The sequence below is a fragment of the Podarcis vaucheri genome (assembly GCF_965113315.1).
Source record: "Podarcis vaucheri genome assembly, chromosome: 5".
NCBI lineage: Eukaryota > Metazoa > Chordata > Lepidosauria > Squamata > Lacertidae > Podarcis > Podarcis vaucheri.
The window spans coordinates 88659967-88687852 of record NC_138763.1 but is presented as its reverse complement, the minus strand read 5'-3'; the positions used below and the strand labels follow the sequence as shown (position 1 = coordinate 88687852).

Below are 27886 nucleotides of genomic sequence, written 5' to 3'. Positions count from 1 at the left end.
TTTCACGCCAGTCAATCTCTGGAATGGGTTTCAAATTGTTTTGCCTTAATTATTTTTAAATACACAATTGTTTTCTATGCATTTTGCATTTGCAGCAGATTTATATGCGTCTTGTATTGTGATGCTTCATAGGAAGTGCATCAATATTAATAATATAATTTGGATTTCTTCTAGCCGGGGAATCCTATTTTGTTTCAGCCGTTGCAGTTATTTGACTTTAAAGGGAGGACAGGGAATCGGCTCCCATCAGACCAAGCTAGCCCCATGGCCAGTCGTGAGGAGCCGATGGGGCATTGTAGTCCACCATCTTTGGCAGTGCAATGTGTTCCTCATACCTGCTTTAAAGACTGTCCACCAATGGCTCTCAGATAAGGGCTTCCTCTTGCAGTACTTTGAAAGGCTTGGGCACATGCTTGCAAGTCATACCCTTCATCTTTCTTGAAGAGTAGCTGTTTGCGGAGCAAGACTCCTGTTCTGGAGTTCACATGTCAAGGTGGAAGAGAGAAAAGGGGAGTGTTCTAGCATGACATTTTTAAGGTCTCTTCCTGCAAAGGTGTGACTTTCAAGGATGCACTTCTGTTTCAGAAATAATAATAATAATAATAATAATAATAATAATAATAATAATTTCATTATTTATGCCTTGCCCATCTGGCTGGGTTTCCTCAGCCACTCTGGGCTGCTCCCAACAGAATAGTAAAAACACGATCAAACATTAAAAACTTCTCTAAACAGGGTTACCTTCAGATAGCTTCTAAAAATCAGATAGTTGCTTATTTCCTTGATATCTGATGGGAGGGTGCCACTACCGAGAAGGCCCTCTGCTTGTTTCCCTGTAACCTCACTTCTCGCAGTAAGGGAACTGCCAGAAGTCCCTTGGAGCTGGACTTCAGTGTCCGGGCTGAACAATGGGGGTGGAGACACTCCTTCAGGTATACTGGGCTGAGGCCGTATTTCAGCTTTGTTAATCTTGTCCTCCCATATCTTTTTAAAACTCAAACAAAATCTTACTTACTTTTTTTAAAAGAAAAAGAACATCAATATCTTTATTTCAACCTAGCTAAATCTGAGGTGTACAATAACATTTCAGACTATTGCACCACAGAAGGTTCAGATACTGTTAAGCGGATCTTTGTGTGTCAACATGTTCTTTTTACCTCAAGAGCTGGCTGGCAGATCCTCATGGGGGAAGCGAAGGAGAGGAACACATTCGAGGCATTATGGCTGAAGCCAGGAAAATTGCAGAGCTCTGCGAGGACCCCAAAGAGCGAGACGACATTTTGCGGTCCCTCGGAGAAATCTCGGCGCTGACTGCTAAGTTGTCGGACCTCCGGAAACAGTAAGTATTGACATGGGCATGGCTGCTTCCATGTAAGTTCCATTGGTATTAAGTCTTATGTACTCTGTAGTTTGCTTTGTGCGTTTATGACTGGCTAGCAGTATGGCTGTATGGCTGTCCCATTAGCTTCTGTTGGCGGAGGGAAGCGTTCTCTTGGCATGTCCACACCAGAGACTGGAACTAGTTCAGTGGCCATTTCCTCTTCCCACACAACTATGGGAATCATTGTTTTTGTAGCTATGATTTATTACATTTCTATACCGCCCTTCATCCGAAGATCACAGGTCAATTTGCAATAAAACAGAAAGAATACATACCATAACAAAAACAACACCTGCCAGAGATCGTTCAATTAGTCAAAGGCCTGGGGGAAGAGGAATGTTTTTGCCTAAAGAGATGTAGCAAAGGTGCCAGACAAGTCTCCCTGGGGAGAGCATTCCACAAGTGGGGGGGCCACCACAGAAAAGGCTTGCTCTTGTGTTGCCGCCCTCCGGACTTCTAGCATAGGAGGCGCATGAAAAGCGTCCTCAAATGATGATTGCAGGGTCCAGCTCGGTTTAGGATGTGTGTGCAACGGCTCTCTCAACAGAATTCTCTACACTTTGCCCAACTACCATACCCCAGGATTATTTGGAAGAAGGCTTGGCGGGTGGCGCTGTGGGTTAAACCACAGAGCCTAGGACTTGCTGATCAGAAGGTCGGCAGTTCGAATCCCCACAACGGGGTGAGCTCCCGTTATTTGGTCCCAGCTTCTGCCCACCTAGCAGTTCAAAAGCACGTCAAAGTGCAAGTAGATAAATACGGTAGGTACCGCTCTGGCAGGAAGGTAAACGGTGTTTCCGTGCGCTGCTCTGGTTCACCAGAAGCGGCTTAGTCATGCTGGCCACATGGCCCGGAAGCTGTACGCCGGCTCCCTCGGCCAATAAAGCGAGATGAGCGCTGCAACCCCAGAGTCGGTCACGACTGGACCTCATGGTCAGGGGTCCCTTTACCTTTAAGTGACATGCATTTATAGTGTTGCTAGGGCCCCAGTATTTTTGAATGTGTCAGAAAGGGTCTTCAATAGAAGCAAGTTCAATGAAGAACTTCACTTGGTGTTGTTAGTTGAACTTTCCTTGCCGGATTTGCTTTCATTCATTAAGCTACTTGCTTTCCTTTTTTAGAGATTGCCTTGACTCATCCTTTGTGAAAATGCAGACCACAGTGCTTTGTTGAATGCAGTTAAGCGTAGTAAATAGCATATTCACAGCTATGATACATAAACGTTTTATTAACAGAAACCAACCTACTTTTTGAACTGATTTTAATGAAGTTTCCTTAACAGGTTTTTCTTCTTCTCTGCAGTGGAAAGGGGGATTCTCCCGAAGCCCGTGCATTAGCAAAGCAAATAGCGACATCGCTGCAGAATTTGCAGTCTAAAACCAACAGGGCTGTTGCAAACAGCAGGCCTGCCAAGGCTGCTGTCCATCTAGAAGGAAAGATTGAACAAGCTCAGAGATGGATAGACAACCCTACAGTTGATGACCGTGGAGTAGGTGAGTGTTTTAATTTTTCTGTGCGTGTGAACATGAACTCAGGTGGGAGTTGAGGTCCACCTAGTGGCTCAATGCAAAATCGCTGCTCCAACGATCATTTCCAACAATCCCTCCCTCTCCTTTGGAACCAGCAGCTCTCTGTTATGGGAAGCCAAAGAACCAGAGAATTATCAAGTTGGAAGAGGGACCACAAGGGAAGCTTTAATGTTTGATGTTTTATCTCTTTATTATTAATAATTTGTTGGGAGCCGCCCACAGTGGCTGGGGAAATATTATAATATAGGGTCATCTAATCTGCAATGCAGGAATCTCAAAGAAGGAAAATCCAGGAGAGAGGACAGCAGAAGACAACAAAATAACAAAGAACAGGCTCTGCTAAACATAACATAACAAATAAATGATGGGGAATCTCAGGCAAACTGGAGAATGAGTTATTGAAACCAACGGGCAGCCCAAAATAAAAATCTATATAGCACAATGAGGCCATCTTTTTTTTAACCTGCACAGAAATCCCCTTCACAAGTGGTCTTTTCTCTGTGATGACTTCAGGTGGGACATCCCAAAGCCGACTCATATAAGCCCGGAAAACTACAGAGAAAATAGGGCTGCCTAGTTATTAGGGAGGACGTGTTGCAGCATGGTAGCGTTTCAAAGTACCTAGGGGAAGGTAGTGATTATGCTGGCACTAAAGCTTAACAATGGCAACTCTGCTTTACTTTCGAGAGTGGTTGTCAGGCTTCGGGGACTCGGTTCCCGCCCCCCCTCCTTTGGCCATAGATAAGCAGGACAAAGCGAAAAGAGTCGCTTACCATTTAAAGAGATTTTGATGATCACAGCAAAAGAACAAAGCAGCCATTCTCGGAATGATGGTGTTCCCAGTTAAGGTTTCCACCCACTTCCCTCCTAGTCACTTCCGTGCCTTGCAACATGATTTCACAACCACTGTGCTTTTTGTGTAGCCACCTTATCTACTCTACGTGACCTTGGACTGATAGGCTGGACACTCTCCAGCGAGAGAGAGTCTGTTAGCTCTCTTTCTCTCCCAGTTCTTCTTCACTTTGCTGTTCAACCGCCAGTTTGTCCCAACTTTTGTCTTCAGAACTGTGCCCCTCTGCAAACCATTGTTCCAAATCTATACTGTTTCACTGCTCCTGGGCAGCTTCAGGAGCCTGGTCAGGAGCAGGGGGAGGCTCCCACCATTCCTCATCAAAGCAGTACTCCTCAGCCTGGTCTCTGACAGTGGTGGAACAACTGTTCTAATTTCTCTTGCTCCATAAATTAAGCAAGATGAATCACTTTCAATGCAGGTCAGGCTGCCATCCGGGGTCTTGTGGCCGAAGGTCGCCGTCTTGCCAATGTCATGCTGGGACCTTATCGCCAGGACCTGCTCGCCAAATGTGACCGTGTGGAACAGCTGGCCGCCCAGTTAGCTGACCTGGCAGCACGAGGCGAAGGGGAATCTCCTCAAGCCAAGGCAATTGCTGCCCAGCTGCAGGACTCATTGAAGGTAAATAAAAACAGTATTAGAAAAGAGAAGGAAGAGCTCATGTTGGACAGTGTGTTGCCAGTCTATATGCGTTAACTAACAAAGCCAGAGAATCTTCCTGTTCAAGCTACTGGTCTTTGCAACATAGATAGACATAAACGCTTTGGAGACAATCTACATTCTTTTGCTGCTGTGCATCCTCCATTAATTTAACTTAATTCTAATTAATTCCAATTCCAATTACCCCTACCACCCATTGCTGGCCATTTCCTGACAGAAGTGACGTTTGGCAGTTTTGGGCATAGAGCTCCTCACAGAACTCTTGTGTATTGGGCCCAGTTCTTGCTCAGTAAAAGCTAAAGGATCCCTGGACAGTTAAGTCCATTCAAAGGCGACTATGGGGTTATGGCACACATCTCGATTTAAGGCCAAGGGAGCCAGCGTTTGTCCACAAACAGCTTTTCGGGTCATGTGGCCAGCATGACTAAACCGCTCCTGGCGCAATGGGACACCGTGATGGAAACCAGAGTGCACAGAAATGCCGTTTACCTTCCTGCCACAGCTTTGCCTATTCACTTGCACTGGCGTGCTTTCGAACTGCTAGGTTGGCAGGAGCTAGAACAGAGCAACGGGAGCTCACTCCATCGTGGGATTCGAACTACCGACTTTCTGATCAGCAAGCCCAAGAGAGGCTTCCTCAAACTTGGCCCTCCAGATGTTTTGAGACTGCAGTTCCCATCACCCCTGACCACTGGTCCTGTTAGCTAGGGATCATGGGAGTTGTAGGCCAAAAACATCTGGAGGGTCAAGTTCGAGGAAACCTGGCCAAGAGGCTCAGTGGTTTAGACCACAGCACTAGTGTGGAGCCATGTTGGTCTTGCTCCATGTCAGCCACCTCACATTCTTAATAGCAACCTCCCTTCTTTCCTAGCTTTGCTTTTTTAGTGTTCTGGGTTAGGGGTATAGACTAAAAATCTAGCTAGATGGTGAATTGGGAGTGGGGCATCAGGGGCCCTACTGTCACGGTCCTTCTCACAGTCCATCTTTGAAGGTCTCCTATCTGTTTGTAACTTCAGCTTTATGGCTGAGCCTTGTTTGAACCTAGGCTGTCCATATTCAGATCCGGGTGTTTTACTTTTGCACCGCACTTCATCATGGCAAACCCATTTCTGTGTTTTGATGCGGAGTCTTTGCATTCCTATTAAGGATCTGAAATCAAGGATGCAAGAAGCCATGACCCAGGAAGTATCTGATGTGTTCAGCGACACGACGACACCAATTAAACTGTTGGCAGTAGCGGCCACTGCTCCTCCAGACGCCCCCAACAGGGACGAGGTGAGTCTGTTCCCAGCATGCACCAGTCTTTAAGTTACAGTGAGCAATATAATTCTGCATAGGCCAAAGTAACAGTCAGATGTTAGACTTTTTATACTTGAATGGTTTCCCCCCACCACCCTTGAGGAAAAGGAATGTAATTGGTGTCCACAGTTTGAAACATTACTATAACTTAATCCAGGTGTAGCCAAATGTTTTGGAGTAGGGGTACATTCTGAGTCTTGAGTGTTCTGCGGGTACCAGTCACAAAATGGCAGCCTTGGGTTGTGTCACTTAACACAAAATGAGAGAGACAGCCACCCCAACAAGCTTATGCTTATCACAGGAAGTCAGTTGTGTCCTTCTGGTCCTTACATTGGAGATCACACACAGATGTTATTGCTGTCTAATGACAACAGGGAGTATTCCTCAGTACCAGAAAAAATATACAAGGCAGACATGCCGCTCACATTCCACAGAAATCACTTGGAAGGGTACCTTTACATTTTGTCACGTCTTTCTTTCTAGAAGAGCTTACTTTTATTTTTTTAATAGAAGCTCAGAGTCTGGGGGCACCAAGTTGGTGACAGCTGACTGTTTGAACCATCTTCCTTGAAAAGAATTGCGCTTTTAAGGTGATCTGAGGAAAGCTCTGTCTTTGGTACTCATATCTATCATGGCACATTCACGCCCATTATCATTGTAGCCTTGTGTGTGTAAACCAGGGCCTAAAGGTAAAGGTAAAGGGACCCCTGACCATTAGGTCCAGTCATGACAGACTCGGGTTGCGGCGCTCATCTCACTTTACTGGCCGAGGGAGCTGGCGTACAGCTTCCGGGTCATGTGGCCAGCATGACTAAGCTGCTTCTGGCAGACCAGAACACCGCATGGAAACACTGTTTACCTTCCCGCCGGAGTGGTACCTATTTATCTACTTGCACTTAGACGTGCTTTTTAACTGCTAGGTGGGCAGGAGAAACCAGGGCTTAGAATTGCCAAAAAGAGTTCTGTCCATAAGAAATGTGTGCGTTACTCTGTTCATCTTTCAGAGGGGCAGCTAGTCGGTTGCAGCAAAAAAAAGAAAAAGAGCTCTGAAAGATTAGCAGCTCGGTATCTCTGCTGAACAGTTTTAGTTTTCTAATAAATCACCAAAGAATTATAAATTCATCATTGATTAAAATAACCTTAATTGAAGCACCTAGTCTGTAATTGAATGGGTTACTGTGAGTTGCTATGGACCCCTGGCTTGGTATAAAACTCTGAACTGGCTGCATTTTTTAATCTGTGGTTGTTGATGTATTTCAACTTTCAGGTGTTTGATGACAGGGCAGCCAATTTTGAAAACCATGCTGCCAGGCTTGGAGCTACTGCAGAAAAGGCAGCTGCAGTTGGAACAGCCAACAAAAGTACTGTCGAAGGCATACAAGCAACTGTGAAGTCCGCAAGAGAGCTCACCCCTCAGGTATCTCTCCCTCTCACTGTCAGAAACTCCGGTTTTGATCAGAGCTCAAAGTCGTTTGACAATGACAGCAACCACTCTCATTTACCCCAGTCTTTCTTCATTTTCTTGGTATAATTTATGCCACGGAATGGGGTCATTTTGCTGCTGTTATTGTTAAACTATTGGAAGTCAGAAATCCTCGCCGATCTACTGCAGAACGCCAAAAGATCTGCACACTTCTGGTTGAGCGTTCCCCAGTTTGCTCAGTTTGCAGCCACCAAAAGCTTCACCTGGATGAAAAATTCAGTTGTTCAGTTTCTATTCAGAGAGTTCATCTCCACTAAGCATGTAGTGGGGTTGGAGACGCCAGTATCTGAACCTGAAGTTACCATATTTTTCGCTCCATAGGATGCACCGGACCATAGGATGCACTGGACCATAGGAGGGGGAGAACAGGGGGGGGGGAAATCTCCCCCTCTCTGCTCAGCGCCCCTTCAACGAAGTAGCAGGAGAAATGGAGCCCCTTCCATTTCTCCTCCCGCTTTGCTGAAGGGGTGCTGCGCAGAGAGGGAAAACTGTGCAGTGCCTCTCCAGTGAAGCAAAGCCTGGAGAGCAAGAGGGATCAGTGTGCACCGACCCCCCCCTCTCTCTCCAGGCTTCAGGCGGCTATCCGCAAGCCTTCGGAACTCCTGCTGTGCTCTGAAGGCTTGCGGATAGCTGCCTGAAGCCCCCGGAGCGCAGTGGGAGTTCCCTGCACTCCTGGGGCTTCAGGTGGCTTCAGCGAAAGCAACGCGAAGCCTCCGGAGCGCGGGGGAAGCTCTCCCTCTGTGCTTTGGAGGCTTCGCGTTGCTATCGCTGAAGACAAGGAGCTTGCATTCGCTCCATAAGACGCATACACATTTCCCCTTAATTTTTGGAGGGGAAAAAGTGTGTCCTATAGAGGGAAAAATACGGTAAATAAATTGAATGAGAGGAGTCAAAGAATAAAACATGAGTATTTAACTATTAGGATGAGATGATTCTCTGTGTGAGAGACAGCACACAAATCAAGAGGTTGAGAGAGGGTAACTTCCTTAAATTGTAGGCTATTTTTAGGAGTCTGTAAAAAAAATCAAAATCTATAAAATCTCATAAAAATGTATGCATAGGTTGGCTTAACCTACAGAAACAGAGGCTCGCTTTGACTGCAGTCTTATGGATTTACTTTCTAAGTCCCATTGAAATTAATGAACACTTTCAGGTGAACATTGCATTTATTTTATAGTTTCGTCCCACGTCTCGGCCAAAAAGACCTTTTAGAAGTTAAGCTACAATCTAAAAAGCTGCAAGAGGAGGGAATTTCAGTGGGAGCTGGATCCGGGCATAATCCGGGTGGCTGGCGTTAACTTCATTTCCTCTGATGGTTTCCATAAGAGTGGTTCATAGCATCGTTGGGATCGTGCCTGCCCCTTTGGCGTTTTTCAGTAGCAGCTTAAAATTTCCTCTGAGGCTCAGTTGAAAACTAGAGAGCACCATAATCTTCCACCGTATTCTCCTAAGGAAAGAAGGACCGGACAGCTTTTTATGGTGTATGGCGAATCTTTCACTGACCAGATTGTCATGGAATATGTTCTCTCTCTGTTCAGTCTTCACACTTGGGTCTCTGAATAAGCAGCTCCTTTGGGCGTCTGTTTCCTACTTTGGGAGCATGTACTTCGAGTAGGAATAAATCTGAAGGATTTCCTGTATAGAAAAAGTAATTTTACAAGCTGTTGTGTAATAGTCTACTTACATTCACATGATGAAAGTATTTTAACAATTACTATTTGCGCTAGAGACTTCCGTAATTTCTTGGCTTTATTTTGTTGTTGTTTTCTTCTAAATAAAGGCGGTAATTAAAAAATAATAATTCTGTGCAGTCCCCATGTCATGATTGGGAATTCTGCTCTTTGGAAATTCTCAGTACAGTCGTACCTCAGAAGTCGAACAGAATCCGTTCCGGAAGTCCGTTCGACTTCCAAAACATTCAGAAACCAAGGCGCAGCTTCCGGTTGGCTGCAGAAAGCTCCTGTAGCCAATTGGAAGCCGCATCAAATGTTCGGGTTCCAAAGAACGTTCACAAACACTCACTTCTGGGTTTGGGGCATTCGGTGACCAAAATGTTGGACTCACAAGGCGTTCATCAACCAAGGTACGAATGTATCTCAGAGTGTTCTTGAGCGGTATAAATCCATCTTTCAGTTGGAGCCTTCTTGTGAAACTCCCCAAACTGGGACTCATTTCAGATGAGAGATGCTTAACTTTCAGATTACCTACACTGCAAAATAAATCCCAGTGCACTTACTTTCTGTTCCTGTGCATCATTACTGCCATCATATTTGGCTGTTTTTGCATTGGCAGGTAGTATCTGCTGCTCGCATCCTTCTAAGGAATCCTGGAAATCAAGCTGCTTATGAGCACTTTGAGACCATGAAGAACCAGTGGATTGATAATGTGGAAAAAATGACAGGTAAAATGGAGGAGTTTGTGGCCATGGTTTTGTAGCCCCAAATCATAGATGACAAGCCTGAGATATAATTGGAAGGAAACTAGAAAGGGAAGAGCAGTTCTTTGATGCAGTTGACTTAAGCATGTGACAGAAAGGGAAAAGTCATCCCCCCACCCAAAAAAAGTCACAGTGGACTCAAGGAAAACATTGCACCATACTTTTGTTTGGAATATGTCTTGGCCTGATCCCTGGCAGCCTACAAACACAACTTTTGGATAAATTATTGTAATGCAACTCTATTTCAATCACTTGTTCATTACAGCGAAATTGTATATAGATTTGGATGTGTTTTGTGTTTGCACACAGATGCTGTTAAGGGAAGAAATATGACATCCATTTTTACATATTGAACTTCCAACCAAGTTCCCTTGTCCCACTGAGTTCCCTTTCTGTAAATCTAGCACAGGGTTTCACAAACTTGGGTCTGCAGCTGTTTTAGGACTACTCCCATAATCCCTAGCTAGCAGGAGCCAGTGATGAGGGATGATGGGAATTGTAGTCCAAAAACAGCAGGAGACCCAAGTTTGCGAAACATTGACCTAGCGTGTTTTCCACTATCCGCAGTACAAAAATGTACTCATCCCCAGTTGTGTAAATGAAACCCATTCATGTTTGAGGATTTGATAGAATTTGGAGGCCCTCTGGTGGCAAGAGCCAAGTGTGAAGGGTGATAAGAGTTTAAATGCTCATAATCAGGATTGTGCCAAATCAGCACCCTGACAAATTCACCTGGCCAAGGTAGCAGAACTCCATCCTGTATTTAAGGGTGACCTTCCCCTCCAGCACCATTTCCCCTTGCCGTGTACATGAAGGGAGGTAAATCTGTAAACTTCTTACCCTAGGGATGGTGGACGAAGCAATTGATACCAAGTCTCTGTTGGATGCTTCCGAGGAGGCCATTAAGAAAGACCTGGACAAGTGCAAAGTCGCGATGGCCAACATTCAGCCGCAGATGCTTGTCGCTGGGGCCACCAGCATTGCCCGGCGAGCAAACCGGATTTTGTTAGTGGCAAAGAAGGAGGTGGAAAACTCAGAGGACCCCAAGTTTCGGGAAGCTGTGAAAGCTGCCTCTGATGACCTGAGCAAAACCATTTCGCCAATGGTGATGGATGCAAAAGCTGTGGCAGGCAATATTTCTGATCCTGGTAAGCGTTAGACAAAGATGCTTTCTCCAACTCTTCAAAGTGCCTTGTCACTGAATTTTCAAAACTTAATACTAAGCGCACTCTCTCTCTCTCTCTCTCGCCTTTCCTAGGTTTGCAGAAGAATTTCCTTGATTCCGGCTACAGGATCCTGGGAGCTGTGGCCAAAGTCCGAGAGGCTTTCCAGCCCCAGGAACCCGACTTCCCCCCTCCGCCTCCTGATCTTGAGCAACTTCACGTAAGTGCCGTGTTGCGGAGAATTGCTCTGGAAGGACAGAGGTAATCTGCAACCATTTGGTTGAGCCACTCTCAATTATTTAAATGGCTGTGGTTTCCTTGTGTGGGTGGACTCGCTTAATGCTGAAATCTGATTCCAGGCACACAGTGTTCTTATATAATACACGCTGGCATACACACAAGATTGCGTCCCCAAGTTTTGTTTCTTTAGCATCTTGCGAAGCCAGATTTGGGCTTGGGGCCCTTGAGAGCGGAGTACAATGCCCTCTGTATGAAGGTAATCCAACCAAAAACCACAGAAGTGGCAAGAAAAGAACAGATTCCTGGGTCCTTGTATTTTGCTGAAAAAAGCAGCAGTTTAAAGCCAAGTGTGTGCCTTTCAGGCCATCTGTGATATAAACTATAAACTTTGAACTTGGGGAACTGTTGTTGTGAACACATCCATTAATAGGAAGAAATTAAAGGTGGGTAGGTGCACATTTTTGAGATTTCAGAAAACACTGTCCGTGCCTTTGAAAGCTGTCTTGAAAACATGGGCATTTGAATCCAGGAGTTGAATATATAATATGATAGCACATTAGTAAAGTTAAAGGTAAAGGGACCCCTGACCGTTAGGTCCAGTCACGGATGACTCTGGGGTTGCGGCTCTCATCTCGCTTTACTGGCTGAGGGAGCCGGCGTACAGCTTCCGGGTCATGTGGCCAGCATGACTAAGCTGCTTCTGGCGAACCAGAGCAGTGCATGGAAACGCCGTTTACCTTCCCGCCAGAGCGGTACCTATTTATCTACTTGCACTTAGACGTGCTTTTGAACTGCTAGGTTGGCAGGAGCAGGGACCGAGCAATGGGAGCTCACCCTGTTGCAGGGATTCGAACCACCGACCTTCTGATCGGCAAGTCCTAGGCTCTGTGGTTTAACCCACAGCGCCAGACAACCTCAGTTACCTTCTCTATAGAAGGACATCTGAAGTGAGCTATTGTCCCCCACCCTTTCTACAATTTCCTGCTGGTTAGCAGATCAGAAAACCGTGTGAGAGGGATGAAGGATGCTTTTGCTAACAGTTTCTAACTTAAGAGATCATTTTGTAAAGTCTACCATAATGGATTTTAAGAGGATGTAGCTCAGGGCTGAGAGCCACATTCATGCTTGGCCCAACCCTCCAGGAAGTATGTAAATCATATTCTTGGGCAGGTGTCTTAATTTTCATTATTCTCAGCTTGGCAAAAGAATTGTGAATTTGAGTTTGGAATGTTTGCCCAAAGCACTGAAAATTCCCTATCCTGGGAAGGATCAGAAATCAGGAAGACCAAATTTTTATTAAGGACTAGAATAATTTTATAACATACCTTAGAGACCACTGCAAACAGTTGAAATCACTAGCGGGAATACAGTAACACTTGTAAAGTAACACAAACTTTGGATACTATGGATTTATAATAGGTAGATTACAGTAAAAGATGCAGGAAATTGTTTTTAGAAATGGAAACCATGGAGGTCAGAAGGTTTGAGAGAACCTCTTTTTTTTCTTTTTTTGTTGGAATTGTTATGTTTGATGTGTATAATTAATAAATATAAAATAAATAAATAAAGGGACAACTCGGGTGCAAAAGCTGAAAAAAAATAAAAGAAGATTCCCCATTCTGTGGATTGCTATAGATTTGGCCATTTTGCATTGGATCTCTGCGTTGGGGTATTGCAACCCATTTCCTTTCTTCCTTAGCTTACAGATGAACTTGCTCCTCCCAAGCCGCCGCTGCCAGAGGGCGAGGTTCCTCCCCCCAGGCCCCCTCCTCCTGAAGAGAAGGACGAAGAGTTCCCAGAGGTGAAGGCTGGGGAGGTGCTCAACCAGCCCATGATGATGGCTGCCAGGCAGCTCCACGATGAAGCCAGAAAGTGGTCCAGCAAGGTAAGAACAGCCAATGCATCCCTGTGTTCTTGCTTAACTGCTGCTTCTCCATTTAACCCAAAGAGATTGCAGACCGGTGTGTTTCGTGGGTATTGCCTTGATGTCACTTGGGGATACCCCAGTGTTGTAGGCAGAGTGGTTTGTATAGATCAGGGGTCAGCAATGTGTGGCCGATGGGCTGGATGCGGCCCACGAAGACTGTTTTGCCGGCTCACGACACCGGAAATTGTGTCTGCACATGTCCAGATGCCGAAAATCGCTTCTGTGCAGGCATGGTTTTCGGTGTCTGGGCATGCACAGAAGCGATTACTGGCGCCACAGACATGCACAGACACGATTTTCAGTGTCGCACTGCGCCAGTCCGGCCCACATACAATCTCCATGGGAGTGATCCGGCCCATGATCGGTAAACCTTGCTGACCCCTGGTATAGATCTTCAGAGGTTGGGCTCTTTTTAGAGAACGAATTGCTGATTACAAGTCCTCACCCTTACGTTGACCGCTCTTATCACTGCTGTGCAAAGACCTCGCTTTAAAACCTTCCTCAGGTTGCCAGGAAATTTTATGCCCTGGGTGAGTTGGAATTGGGGGTCAAATCCAACAGATGAGGGAGAAAACCAATCCATCTCACCCAAATGAGGTGAGAAACTCCACAACGGTTTCCAGTGTGCTCTGGAAGAGCACTGAAAACAAACAAACAAAAGCTTGATAATGCTGCAGGAGTTAGGAAAGAGGCAATCTAAAATTGACTCTTCTGTCGCATCCAGAGTTGCTTCTCCCCATGAAGCCATGAAAACCTTTATGTTGTGCTGACTCTGTAGTGCAGGAATGGTCCTTCAAGAGAAGGTGATGGACTACAACTCCCATCATCCCTGTCCATTGGCCATGCTGCCTGGGACTGATGGGAGTCGGGAATCCATCTGCAGGGCTGCACATTTCCCCATCCTTGCTGCAATGCTTTGGAAAGGGGGTGTGTAATCTCCAACAATATCCACAATATTTTTCGCACTCTCTCTCCTTATCACACGTCTACCAAGAAGTGGGCTTTTTGAGAAGCGGCACCAAGCTTTGTGGGTCGATCAAGGCTATTTTTAAAGCTTTGCAAATTATTGATATAAACGTGGGACTTTTCACATCCCACCATTTCATTAAAACCATAGAATCGTTCCCAAGACTCTTATTGTGCACAGATTTCATAACCACGCCTTGGCGTATGTAGAACTTTGGCGTAGCAAGAAGGGCGAGGGAAACCTCACCGGACTTGAGCCTTGAGCTGAAATGAGCCTTAAGAATGTACGCCAGCATTCGGGACCTTCTGCTTGAGTTGGGGAATCAAGCGCATAGCCTTTTGCCCTTTTTGTGCTCTGCAAGCCTTCTCCCCTGCCCCACCAGACTGTCGCAAGAAGTGGACCGCCCCAGAGGCCAGTGTAGAGGGGCTATGCAGAATACCCACGCTTACCTCTGAATAGGGGCTGTAACATGGGTGCCAAACATCTTGCCATGTTTGGCAGATTCGTTTAAGATTGCTGCAACAGCGATGCCAACCCTTGCAAATGAGTTTTTTGGGGGTTGGTGGGTTTTTTTGCATCTCATCACAAAACAAGTATCATTTTGACCTTGGCGGTTTTTATTTTTGGAAGGGATAACAGAGAAGCAAACAGTCCAAAATGAATTTTCCAAGCAAAGCAACACTGAACACACACACACACACACACACACACACACACACACACACATTTTCTCACTGATTTTAATCACATGCTTGAGAAGAACAATATTATTTAATTTATATTCCACCTTTTTACCCAAGGCGATCATGGAGTCATACGTCGTTCTCCTCTTTCATCATGTAATCCCCAGAACCACCCTGTGAGGTAGGCGAGGCTGAGAAACCCAAATTCACCCAGCGAGCTTCGTGGCTGAGTGTGGATTTTGAACCCTAGATCTTAAGTCTGACACTTTCCACTACATCGCACTTGCTTCAGTTTAAAACGTAGTTTTAAAATATCATTTAAAACCTGTCCTGGTAGACATTGTAGTTGAGATTTGGTGCCTTCTGAGCTTTTAACTTTAAGGTCACTGGGGTGTGTGTGGGATCAATAAATAAACCCAGCTTTTGAGAGAAGCTGATACCCAACTGCTGTATCTTGGTAATTCCATTCAGGAGAACATTATCTGCAGTGCCCTGTCCCAAGGTGGCTGCAATGTGGCCGTTTTTTCCCTAAACATAAATATTATTGTGGGTTTATGGGTCTTCAAAAGTAGGTGGAGAATAAATGGCTACAGTCTGAGCCACTCTTCCAGCAGAAGAGATTGTGTGTAGAAGCCACTGGCTCTGAGGGGAGGCGCAAAAACCGAGCAGATTGCTTTGTGAAAAATAGCTTCAGTTGTGTATTACTTGTTTATTCCGACTGCGCAGCAAATTAACTTTCCCCCCTTTTCTCTTCATGCTCTGCCAGTTTAATTTTTCCTTCTTCCTGGACAATAAATTTCTTGCCTTGCCCTCTCTCCTGCTTCCCAGTGCTACTTGAACATTTGCTAGGATATACACCCTATTTTTGTTGGCTGTTGTGGTACTCAAACGTGGTGAGACAGAGGGGGGGGGGATATTTATTAGTCCCATGTCCTCTACGAAAGTGCACAGAGTCCCACAGAATCCTTCACTCGGCAACATGGAAAAATAAATTTGAAATAGAGCCCCGAAGATGGATTGTTAATGCAAATCCCTTTAGTGGCAAGTGTTTGTGGTTTAATTGCCTAATGCTTTGAACCACTTTGGGTTATGGACAGCATGAATGACCCTAGAAATAAGGTGCAGTAGAACTCCCTCTTTGCCTCCTCTCCCTGCAAGTCCCCCTAAATATGTTCTGGGTTTCCCCCCACCCCTCTGGAGCATATTTTGGAGGAGGGAGAGGAGAGGGAGGGGAAGTTCCATTGAACAGCCAAAAGAGTGGAATTATTTGGTTGGATACCACCCAATATTTTTTAAACTGACATGTCCTTCATAATTAGTAAATGCACACACCTTAACTTTCAGGCACTTCCCCCACAGCTCGCTGTTCGCTGTCCCTCCATTTTGAGTTGTAGGATCAGGACGGAGGTGGTCACATTGGGATCAATAATTCCCCAGAAGGCAACAAGTTGCTTTTGTGCTTGCTATCGCTTAAGCAGATGTTTCAGGTTTCCTGACAGAAAGACTTCACCAGTTGGTCCTCATTGAAAGAAATGGCCCTTGCTCAACGCACTGCATTTAACCACTGTGTTTGCCCAGAAAGCAAAAAGAGATGAAATCCCACACTGCCGCCTTAAGCTGCATCTAATTTATTTGGGAGCATATAATTGCATAAACTGAGTAATTGGGGGGGGGAGAGAAAGTTTAATACTGAAAGCCGCTGTTCTTGAAGGAGGAAGTGTGAACATGCAAAAACACGGGGGGGGGGGTTGTGAAGGACGTGGGGGCTGGGGGCAAACTGAAATAAAATGTGATAATTGTGTGTGGGTCTGGTTGCACTTGAAAAGGCAGCGTTTGCCCCTTTTGTCTTCTCTTTCTGTAACGGATTGGTACCCTGAAGATTGGCTGCGATAATACCAAGCTGTTCTGGTTTTTTTTTTAAGACCACAGGATGTGATTCAGGATACTCGTGACAAACAATTTGAAAATCCTCATTTGGATTTTTGTAGAACAACATTGTGGCAAAACAATCTGGCACCATCTCATTAACCTTCTGCTAACAGAAACATTTCCGACTGGCTTTGTTTGTGTGTGCTGCTAACATCACTTTCTGTCTGCTAACAATTAACACACTGATCATGTCCTTTTAATGAGCAGCCTATCCTGTTTCTTCCACAATCCCTTGGCTTTCTGTCCTGACTTCCTTCCCGCATTGTGTTTTGCTTCCACAATAACCTCCTTTTCCATGGCCTGGACCAAGACGTGGTGGTGCCTGCAGAATCCATATGGCATCCTTGTCCCAGTTCCCCCACCCCCACCCCCACATTCCTGCCACAAAATAATGGTCAGGGAGCACGATTTACTTGCAAATTCTCCTGTGCAAACCTTGCTGAAATGAATAGGAGCTCTTTTCAACAAGGACACACACAAAAGCCCTCGAGCGACTTCCATTCATATCCGTGAGGCTCCGTAGAGTCAGGTCTGCCACTCCCCCACCCTTAATAGCACCCAAAACTTGCTAGGGGTGCCTGCCTCGATTGTCTTGCGGCAAGGCCTCTCTTTTGGGCACAGAAAGCAGCCCCTGGCGTCTCTGCTCCCTGGCGGTTTTTTCTCAGCGCTCAAGCCTCATCGTTGAAACTTCCCTCTTGCACCCCCTAAGTAATCTTTAAGTGTTGCACTTGCTTTTGTTTCTCCTTTCCTTTCCTGTCTCCGTGGCGCCATTGTCTTGCCAGAAAAGAATGTTGTGGTGAAATAGAAGACGCTTTAGAGAGGACCTCGAGTGAAAAACGGTGATGATTCTTGGTGTGCTTTCTCTAAACTCTTGTTGTTTCTCTCCTTGAAGCCTTTGTAGATTCTCAGGTCAAGTGTTCCCTTGGAATTGCGTCCCTTCCTCCCTGCCCCTCCTTCCAGAATAAAGGGATTTACTAAAACCAGCTCAGTTCTTGCTCTTTGACGAGATCCTGCTTCTTTATACTAACTGTCCCTGTTTCTTCATCCCCCCCTCCGCATCCCTGCCCCCCCGCCCAACCTGCGAAGCCTGATGTGACTGATGAGGTTAAGGAAGCCCCTGAGGCTGATGTAGATGTAGATCAGGAGGAGGAGGAGGAGGAGGAGGAAGCAGATGTTGAATTCACTCTCCCCTCTGACATTGAAGATGATTACGAGCCTGAGCTGCTGTTAATGCCAACCAACCAGCCCGTTAACCAGCCCATTCTGGCCGCTGCTCAGTCTCTGCACCGGGAAGCCACCAAGTGGTCTAGTAAGGTACTTCCTCCATTTCCCCCTGGCGACTGACCCGCGTTGCATCCAGCCATTTTGGAACGTTGACACATTTGCATTCACTCTTGATCCTTGCCGGGTCCCATTTTCGTTTTCTTTCTTTCTTTTTCCTTTTTTCTGAATTGGAATGAAATTCGAGTTTGTCTGCACTTCATTGTTGAGGATTGAGAGTGGCTTCACATGTTTCTGACAGGCCTGCTGGCGATGATGGCCGGGCTCAAAAAGCTTCATTTGGCTCACAACTTCCTTCGTTTTACTCTCCTTCTTAATCATGGCTTCCTCTCCCTGTCGTTGCTCTCTGTCTTACCTGTCTCTTCACGGCAGTGGTTCTTTTTTCGAAAGGGAAGAGAAAACAAACAAACCAAACAAACATACGTACGAACCAGCTGACTACCTGTGAAGCCATGGTTGAGTCTCTCAGTGACTTCCAGATTGTGAGGGAGTCGTCGTTGTCATTCCCGAAGTCATTTAACACGCATCATTGTGCTTTTCTGCCTCTTATCAATGGCTTCCACTAAAACGTTGGACAGACCAGGAATGGCTTGGTATGGCGGCGTTGCCGAGGAGTTGGACCTGCTGATGTGCACTTGGCTGTAATGTAAAAAGGCTGGCCCATGGTGAGAGGACTTTGGTCAACAAGCTATGCTGAATGTGTTGGTTGCTAAGTTCAGACTTCGTTGGGTTTTCTAAAAAAATACACAACCCATGTTGTTGATGGAGATCCTCAGTCCGTGGCTCGGAGCAATCTTAGTCCTGAGCTTGCTGGCACTAATCACAAACAAATGTTTTGGGAGCTGTCGGGTCACTTTTTCGCTTTTGGGACTAGCATGCTGCAAGGAGTTAAGTGTGTGGCTGTGCAGTTACTAAAAATTAGGTATGTATGTGTGGAAACCCCCCTTTTTTTAAAAAAATGAGTCTTTCTTTCATTGTCTTTTCAGTCAGTAATGGTGGTGATCTTTTGGTGCCTGCGTGCAAAATTCACGTGGTGTTTTTCCATGTGTAGGTTAATGTGGGGCACAATTTAGCACACTCTTTCTCCTTTGCAAATCTCCTTGAAATGAACGGAGAAGCCTCCCATTCATTTTAAGTGAGATGTGCATGAGAACATGTTGCTGCATTGTGCTTCATGGGTTAGATCTCTCTCTCCCTTAAATGGTACCTCCGGAACCTGCCATTTCCATCACTTGCCTCATGGTGTGAAGGCCTCTCTCATTTTACACTCTGCTTTGCCTTCTACTCTTCAGAAACCAACCAAGAAGACGCATGGCCTTCATTGCTCAAGGGGGCTGGCAGTTCACCCTTAACCGTTACTCATCACAGCAGCAAGCACATGTTTAGCATCCTGGCTCATTGCTCCTGCGATGGTGATACGCAATTGTGTGGTGGAACATGCATGTTTGCACATGCATTTTTCATTTGTACAAATACACACACACACACACACACACACACACACACACACACACAGTATTTTCAGTGCACTGGTTAAAAACAAATGTGTGAAGAGACTCCTGAACAAGGATATGGCTCTTCAGACTTTTGCAACTCAGCAGCTTTTTGTAATGTGTACAACATGCTGGTTTTATGCACTGCATAATGGAAATATGTCCGTAAGGACCACATTTCCCCTTCCGCAGCTATCACCACACTGTGTGCCTTTTGTTGTTGCCGTTGTTACACTTTTCTCCCGGTAGTCCTAATGCCTAACAGCCACTTTCCTGCATGCAAAAGATTACAGTCCAGGCACTTTTTCCTATTTTCTCACTGTTGGTCAGTATGTCATGTTAACTAAGCACTCTTCACAAAAACACTGCAGAGATTTATTTATTTTTAAATGAATTGATTACATTGGTCTTGAATACTTTTTCAGCTATAGTATTTAATATAGAAAAATGTTATTTCAAACACCAGTTATTTATATTGCCCCTCAAAAAATAAAGAACTCCCTCTCAAAACAGTGGCTGTTAAAAAGTTGTGTTACAAGTTGAACTGAATGGTTGCGGTTCAGTCTCAAGTTTGCAAACTCTTCCACATCCGCTCTGGTGTGGCCTTGAGTAGTAGGCAGGAGTTCAGAAACTTTTGATACTACTTTTGATTAGCTGTAGCTTGCCAATTTCATTCACCCCCAACAAACTACAGTCATACCTTGGTTTTTGAACAGCTTAGTTCTCGAATGTTTTGGCTCCTGAACACCGCCAACCCGAAAGTGACTGTTCCAGTTTGTGAACTATTTTTGGAAGCCAAACATCCGACGGGACTTCTGGTTGGCTGCAGGAGCTTCCTGCAGCCAATCTGAAGCCGCGCTTTGGTTTTCGAACCGTTGGAAGTTGAACGGACTTCTGGAATGGATTCTGTTCAACTTCCAAGGTAAGACTGCATTGCTAAGCCAGCTGCATAACCTATAGTTTAGCGTGATGTCCAAGTGCAACCCAATGCCTCTCTTCTCCACTGAAGGAAGATGAGATTGTCCTAAGTGGAGGAAAGGTGGCAATTCTTACAGCGAGGCTGTCAACTTGATGAATTAAGTGGTAGTTGGTTTTCACGACAGGAGAGTTTGCCAGTTGATAAATAATAGCTTCATATGTTTGCAAATGACTAAGTCCTGAAGATTTTTCTCTTTTGAGGTTTCAGATGATGCGTACACACCTTGCAGCAGGCCTCATCTTAGAAGCGCTGCTTCCTTTTACGTGGAATAACTGGTGGTTTATTAAAAATAATTTACATTTTTTTTAAAAAAACCTGCTACCATCTAAGCATGCCTTTTTACATATACAGCTGATCAAAAGGATTAACTGACGCTCTGACTTCTCCCTCAGCTGTGTCCCCCTCAGAAAAGTTAGTTGTCATCTGTGACTGTAGAGTGCCAAATTGGGATGCGCCATGTCCATTTATATGTTGATATTAAGAATATTCACCTTCCTAACACTGGATGCTTTAAACTTAAGGCATTATCTTCTTGCACCCTTATTATAAGGATAGGTGTTTAACTGGTAAAACTGTCTGAACTTAGCCGCTTTCACTTCAGCAACAAACTAACACTGCGTGTCCACAACGTGTTTTTTTTGGGGGGGGGGTTTTACGGGCCAAAGCTTGTTTTTCACTTTTTGGGGGAGAGAAAGTATTTCACACCTGGCTTTTGGGGCAAAGCTCTTTTCCAGTGCTCTTAGTGGAGCGGCGTCTGCACCACACAGGACGTTTCTTCCTTGCCCTTCCAGAGCGAGGGCTTGCTTACAGGACGGGGGTGACGGCGCGGGCTGATGTCTGGCTCCCAAGCTTTCATGGCTGCCCTTGCTCTTTTCCAGGGCAACGACATCATCGCCGCCGCCAAGCGGATGGCCCTCCTCATGGCTGAGATGTCGCGCTTGGTCAGAGGCGGCAGTGGGAACAAGCGTGCTCTCATCCAGTGTGCCAAGGATATCGCGAAAGCTTCCGACGAAGTGACCAGGCTGGCCAAGGAGGTCGCCAAGCAGTGCACTGACAAGCGCATCAGGACAAACCTTTTGCAGGTGGGTCACCAGCCACTGCCTGAAGAAGGCAGGGAAGCAGTGAGAGCTGGCGTTGGTAACAGAGATGGCATGCGGTCAGTGGACTAAGGGGACTAGGCTAGTGGCAGGGACATGGATGGCACTGTGGTCTAAACCACTGAGCCTCTCGGGCTTGCTGATCAGAACGTTGGCAGTTCAAATCCGCACAACGGGGTGAGCCCCCGTTTCTCTGTCCCAGCTCCTGCCAACCTAGCAGTTTGAAAGCATGCCAGTGCAAGTAGATAAATAGGTACCACTGTGGCGGGAAGGTAAATGGCATTTCTGTGCGCTCTGGCTTCCATCACGGTGTTCCCTTGCACCAGACGTGGTTTAGCCATGCTGGCCACATGACCCAGAAAGCTGTCTGTGGACAAACGCCAGCTCCCTCAGCCTGAAAGCGAGATGAGCGCCCCAACCCTGTAGTTGCCTTTGACTGGACTCAACCGTCCAGGTGTCCTTTACCTCCCCCCCCCTTACTAGGCTAGTCTCCTAAATGTTCCCCTGACGTCTCCTTTCCAAAGCCCAGGAAGCTTCGGCCCAGTTCAGGGAAGGAGGTGTGATACTCACCTGCACATCATTGCGACGTCACACATGCAGTGTCCCGGTCGTCCTTGCAGGCTGTTGCCTCTGGCCCTAACTGTACCCCTATTTCACCGCACGCCACTGAGCGATGGGTTTGTTTTGGAGCAGGGGGGCTACTTGAGAGCCCAAACAGTGGGCTGGCTTGCTCAAATTCACCCTCCTCGTTCTTTTGGACCTGTGGACTACTTTAAGATTGCCAGGTCACGATGTGGCAGTAATGGTAGAAGCCACAGATGGCAGAACTATCCAGCCAAGGTCTTTCATCCTGGCAACAGCTTTGTTTTAGCCTGCTTGTTTCTCAACTGGTCTCAACAGCACTCCTATCTTCTCTTGCATGACAATGTAATCCTGGCCAGACAAGTTTAGGGTCTCACAGACATCGGATTGCGGACTATCTAATTCCCTGAGCAGCTGCGCTTTCTCTGGCCCTGTACCACCTCAGCCTGAGGCTTCGCTGCCACAAGCACAGCACAGTGCAGCTGAATGCAAGGGGTCTGCAAGGAACAGCCCCTTGTGCAGAGACCCTTGCAGAGCAGGGTGGGCAGGTGCCAGCCTTCAAATAGATAGCTGGTCCTCTTGTGGCAAAGAAAGCCATGATATTCAACAGCTTTTTAAATGTGTTTGTGGGAGTTGGGGGGGGGAGCTATTGTTTTGTTGTTTTAGTTTTAACTACTTATTTGTGTTTTTATCTTGTGAACCACCCTGATACAGTGGTGCCTCGCAAGACGAAAAGAATCCGTTCTGTGATTCTCTTCGTCTAGCGGTTTTTTCGTCTTGCGAAGCAAGCCCATTGGCGGATTAGCAGCTTTTAGCGGCTTATCAGCTTATCGGATCAGCTGATAAGCGGCTTAGCGGCTTAGAAAAAGGGGGGAGGGGGGGAAAACCCGCAGGAACTCGCAAGACATTGTCGTCTTGCGAAGCAAGCCCATAGGAGATTCGTTTTGCGAAGCACCTCCAAAACGGAAAACTCTTTCATCTAGCGAGTTTTCCGTCTTGCGAGGCATTCGTCTTGCAGGGCACCACTGTATAAGGGTGGTCTATCAATTAATAATAATAATAATAATTAATAATGCTGGAAAGAGACCCCAAACCTGCCCACAAGTCCTTGAGGAAATAAGAAAACTTAGATGATACCTTGGTTCCCTACCACTGAAGCAGCTTGCCGTGTTTCTCGAGAAAAAGATGGGTGGCTTGAAGAGTGGTGGAAATTACCAAGGAAAAGGAACGTTTATGCTTGCCACTGCTGTTTTTTTGGGGGAAAACACACACGAGAACAGTGGTATAATTTTATATAGACAGTTTCTCAGCCGTGCAATTCTGTTTCCCTGCAGGTTTGCGAGCGAATCCCAACCATCAGCACGCAACTCAAAATCCTCTCCACTGTCAAAGCCACCATGCTGGGCCGCACTAACATCAGCGACGAGGAGTCTGAACAGGTAATTCTCACGCCTGCCACAAGGGTGTGTGTGTGTTGTAAGCTTGGAATTGTCCACTGCATAGGCAAGCAGGCTTTGCACGACTGGTGAAACAATCTCCGCTGCCAACAGTAAGTTTTCTTGCTAGAGTAACTGAAAGGTGTGGCTAAAGGTATGCTTATTTCTACGTGCATGACACTTTGTAGATTCAAAACAAGTGTGACTATGACAAACTGACCCTCATTAGAAAACTAGGATGTGTCAGGTACGCTCGGTGGCAAGCTGTCCCTTGTTTTTGCTGTGTTCATGTCCTGCAACAGAATATAATTTATGATCCAAAGGTAGACCTGGGTTTCTTGCTTAATAAAATTTCCCACAGCCTGTTTAAATAGTTCTTAACTAGCACCCTCTGGTGGATACAAATGAATCATTCTTTGGTTTGCCTGAACGCTGCCGTAAGCCACCAGATTGTATCAATATCCAACGCAGATGTTGTTTTGCTGTTGGGGACAATTATCCCAAACCTTCCCTGTGACTGTCGGATTTTGCTTTCCATTAGAAAAATGTGGCCACTAGCTTTGGTGGTTTTATAAGGGGATAAGACAAATGCCCGAAGGACCGATCCTCACGGCTGCTAGCTGTGTTAAGGGACTCCATTTTCATAGGCAATGTACAGTGGTGCCTCGCAAGACGAAAATAATCCGTTCCGCGAGTCTCTTTGTCTAGCGGTTTTTTCGTCTTGCGAAGCAACCCTATTAGCGGATTAGTGCTATTAGCAGTTTAGCGGCTATTAAAGGCTTAGCGGCTAAAAGGCTATTAGCGGCTTAGAAAAAGGGGGGAAGCGGAAAAAAATTGAAAGACTTGCAAGACGTTTTCGTCTTGCGAAGCAAACCCATAGGGAAATTCGTCTTGCAAAGCACATCGAAAAACGGAAAACCCTTTCGTCTAGCGGGTTTTTTGTCTTGCGAGGCATTCGTCTTGCGGGGCACCACTGTACCTCTAAATTCCTGGAGTGGGATCCAGGCTGTCAACGGAGATTGGGACTGTTTCTTCATGCCTCACCTATGGGCTTCTCTGCCTGGGTGCTGGAAGTTGGAGAAGATGGACCTTTCCCAGACCCCCCCAGGGCTCTTCTTACAGATGCATTTTGTTGTTCTTTTTTTTTTAAGTAAGACAAGTGAATGGGCATCCATCTCTCCTGGATGCTTTTGCTGAGATACCTGCATTGCAGGGGATTGGACTGGATGACCCCTCGGGGTCCCTTCCAACTCTACAATTCTATGAAATACTTTTGCAAAGCTAGTTGCCGAGGGGTTAGCGCAGAAGCTGAATGTACATCCCATGAACTTGTCTCTCAGCACTCTTTTTGCTCTGTTGGATGTGAATGTCCCAATCACTGCCAGCACAGCCGGAGCTCACTGTGTGCAGCTAAGAGCTGTATTGGCACATATAGGGCAAAACAGCTGGAGCCTACAGCTGGCATTTTCCAGAATGGTCTATGGCAAGGTATTTGATGTGGTCTCCCCTCCCCCCCCCCCCGATGTTGCTGCACTCCAGCTCCTATTAGGGAGCACAGGGAGGCCGAGTGGAAAATTCCACTAAAATAAAAACATCTCTGTCAGATGTTTGCATACTTGGTGTCATTTGGGCTGTGCGTGGTGCTTTAGAATCATGATTTTCAGGTTGGACATTGGATTGATACTGTTGAAGCACACAGCTTGTCTTCAGATGCCCCTCCCTTGATTAAAAGCCAGGTTTTAAATATTAGCATGAAGTTCTTGAGACCTTGTTAGATGCCCACATACTGGAATGGGCTTGCTGCCAGTTCAGCCTTTTGTTGATGCTCTTTATTCTAAAAATGAGCCATGCCTCTCAGGTTGTCATCTGAAAATGCCTGTGTTATTTTTATATATACAGTGGTACCTCGGGTTAAGAACTTAATTCGTTCCGGAGGTCTGCTCTTAACCTGAAACTGTTCTTAACCTGAAGCACTTTAGCTAATGGGGCCTCCCGCTGCCACTGCGCCGCCGCCGCACGATTTCTGTTCTCATCCTGAAGCAAAGTTCTTAACCCAAGGTACTATTTCTGGGTTAGCGGAGTCTGTAACCTGAAGCGTCTGTAACCTGAAACGTATGTAACCCAAGGTACCACTGTATTTTAAAAAGTGCTTTCAAACCACTCTCTCTTCTCCAGGCCACAGAGATGTTGGTTCACAACGCCCAGAACCTTATGCAATCTGTCAAGGAAACAGTTCGGGAAGCTGAGGCCGCCTCCATTAAAATAAGAACAGATGCTGGATTCACTCTACGCTGGGTCAGGAAAACTCCTTGGTACCAGTAGAGCGCTGCCTTTCCCCTAAGCATATTTTTTTAAAATAGAAAACCCCTTTGTTGGAGCAAAGAGAATTCTGTAAACAGCCAAAAGGTGCTTGAGCAATTAAAACTAGCCCCCTCCCCTGGAACTCCCTCTCTTAAGGGCTTTCATAAGTGTGCTGAGCTACCTTTGGTATCTAACCTCACCACAATCGGCTTTCACAACGACAAGCTTTTCTCTCTTTGCTTTTGAGGGTTTTTTATATCTCCCATTTTCATGAACTCTGTAACCTCAGTTCCCCCTCCCTGTTCTGAAGCATATATTCCAGTGGTTTTCTAGGAGGCAGTATATGCAGATTTCACTTTAGCATGGATGAAAACTCTGGGAAGCTGGTTTGCTTAGCTGTTTATTGTGTGGGACAATCAGAAGACAGAACAGTCCAGCACTTCCGTTTTCTGCTCCCTTTCCTCTAACTTGTTTAAAACCAGTGTGTTGCTGAGTTTGTTTCATTTCTTTCAAAAGTTTTCCCTTGCTGTAAGGTGCTGTGTTCAAAAGCTGCTGCTGCTCGTTGTTCTGCCCAATAGTGATCTCAAGAGCCATCAAAATCTGGGAGTAGCTGCCATTAGTCAGTTCAACACCTTATTGGTGATGAAACTGACCACTAATAACCGTTTGGAGCATTTAATTGAGAGGGAGCAGGGAGAGATTACGCAGCATCCCTTACTCTTTGGTCAGGAACAAAACAGCTGGGGGAGTTTTAAATTATATTTCAGCCTGTTCCCACTGGCATGAGGCTCTGTCTTGCTTATCCTCCCTGTCCTTTTTTTAATTGTACCCACAGGACAAAAATGTGTGTTATATCAGGTTTCGTTTTGATTATCCTGCTTGCTTTAGCAGCGGAACAGTTCTTTCTCTGTTCTAGCCAATCACCATTGGGATGTGTTGGAGAAGGTACGAAAGCGGAACGTCTCCTATGAGGTAACACAAATAATGATCACGTTGGGCTTTTACACAGTGAAACACTCCTCAAATCCAGTGCTCATCAGTTGAATCGGCTGGCAAATGGAATGTTCTCTTTCAACCATGGTAGGGAAACTAGGATGCTTAGTGCTGAAGCCGTAGGACTTTATTTTTGTACTGATCTACACACCGTTGTCTTCTGCAGTTGCACAGAGCAGATAATTTAAGGCCCCGTGCATCAGAGATACCTCTCGCAGAAGCGCCATTGACACTAATGAAAGAGCACCTCTTGTCTTTTGCAGGGCGATGTTCCTGCACAAATCACTAGTCCTACTTCTGAATTGCTTGTGTATTTGCAAATAAATTATGTACTGATGCTGCAGTGCCCCTGTGCTGTCACGCAACAGAAGTTCATGCTCAGGAGACCTATAAAGTTAGAAGTGCTAAGAGGCGGTGCTTGTTTACCTGCTAAAAGTTTCTTTAAACTTAACTTCTGTGCCCCCTCTTTCTGGTGCAATTTAAAAGGGATTTTTTTAAAAAAACAAACAGAAATGACCTTTTAATGACTTCTTTACAACTGCCTAGAGCAAGGGAATTTGCTTGCCCACCTTTTCCTGAATACTTAGTGACTGCGCGGTACTCACAATTGTCACATAGGTTTCTGGCAATAAGTAGCCGCAACCAGAAGATGAAAGGGAACATCACAGCCTTAGTCTGGATGCCTTATTGCCTTTGCATGAACTCAGCAGGAAGAGGAGACTTTGAATGTCTTTGACCAACATATAGTCTTTTCATCACGAGCTTTTAAAATCATCACCATTAATAGCTTGACTTTGTATTAATGCAATATTACTAATGCCTTTAATTACATGACGGTTTATATACCAAAGACTGCTTTTTGTTAAGGAATGTTTGAAGGAAAGCTCTGACTCATATTTGCCTTGGATATTTCTTCAGAATGTTTTACTAAGTTCTAAAGTCTTTTATAGAAGTTAATATCCTCCACACTTTATGCAATTTATGCTTTCCTGAACACTTGTTCATCAGACCTAAGATGAAGCAAACTTGAATGTCAGTTAGGAGCATTTTGCCACTAAATACCTTTGTTTATAAACCAGAATTTTGTTGTATATGCTAATATTTTCAACCTCCTTTGTTCTGTTCAAACAAAATAAAATGCATTTGTATAAAAAGTCCACTTAGGTCAGTATTTTC

General features: G+C 45.6%; 1 protein-coding gene across 2 annotated transcripts in view; it reads left to right on the top strand.

Moving 5' to 3' along the window:
* Positions 1 to 27864, top strand: part of VCL (vinculin) — an 85369-nt gene extending 57505 nt beyond the window's left edge. Inside the window, exons 10-22 of one of the 2 annotated variants that reach the window (XM_082223567.1) lie at positions 1164 to 1339; positions 2684 to 2874; positions 4182 to 4381; positions 5567 to 5695; positions 6987 to 7136; positions 9495 to 9603; positions 10485 to 10787; positions 10898 to 11022; positions 12742 to 12927; positions 17635 to 17862; positions 21180 to 21383; positions 23315 to 23419; positions 25592 to 27864. In XM_082223567.1, coding sequence (XP_082079693.1) covers positions 1164 to 1339; positions 2684 to 2874; positions 4182 to 4381; positions 5567 to 5695; positions 6987 to 7136; positions 9495 to 9603; positions 10485 to 10787; positions 10898 to 11022; positions 12742 to 12927; positions 17635 to 17862; positions 21180 to 21383; positions 23315 to 23419; positions 25592 to 25738 — 2253 coding nt within the window. In that variant the 3' untranslated portion in view covers positions 25739 to 27864. The remainder of the gene's footprint in view (positions 1 to 1163; positions 1340 to 2683; positions 2875 to 4181; positions 4382 to 5566; positions 5696 to 6986; positions 7137 to 9494; positions 9604 to 10484; positions 10788 to 10897; positions 11023 to 12741; positions 12928 to 17634; positions 17863 to 21179; positions 21384 to 23314; positions 23420 to 25591) is intronic. The other variant, XM_082223568.1, reaches the window with a different exon arrangement.
* The last annotated feature ends 22 nt before the right edge of the window (positions 27865 to 27886 follow it).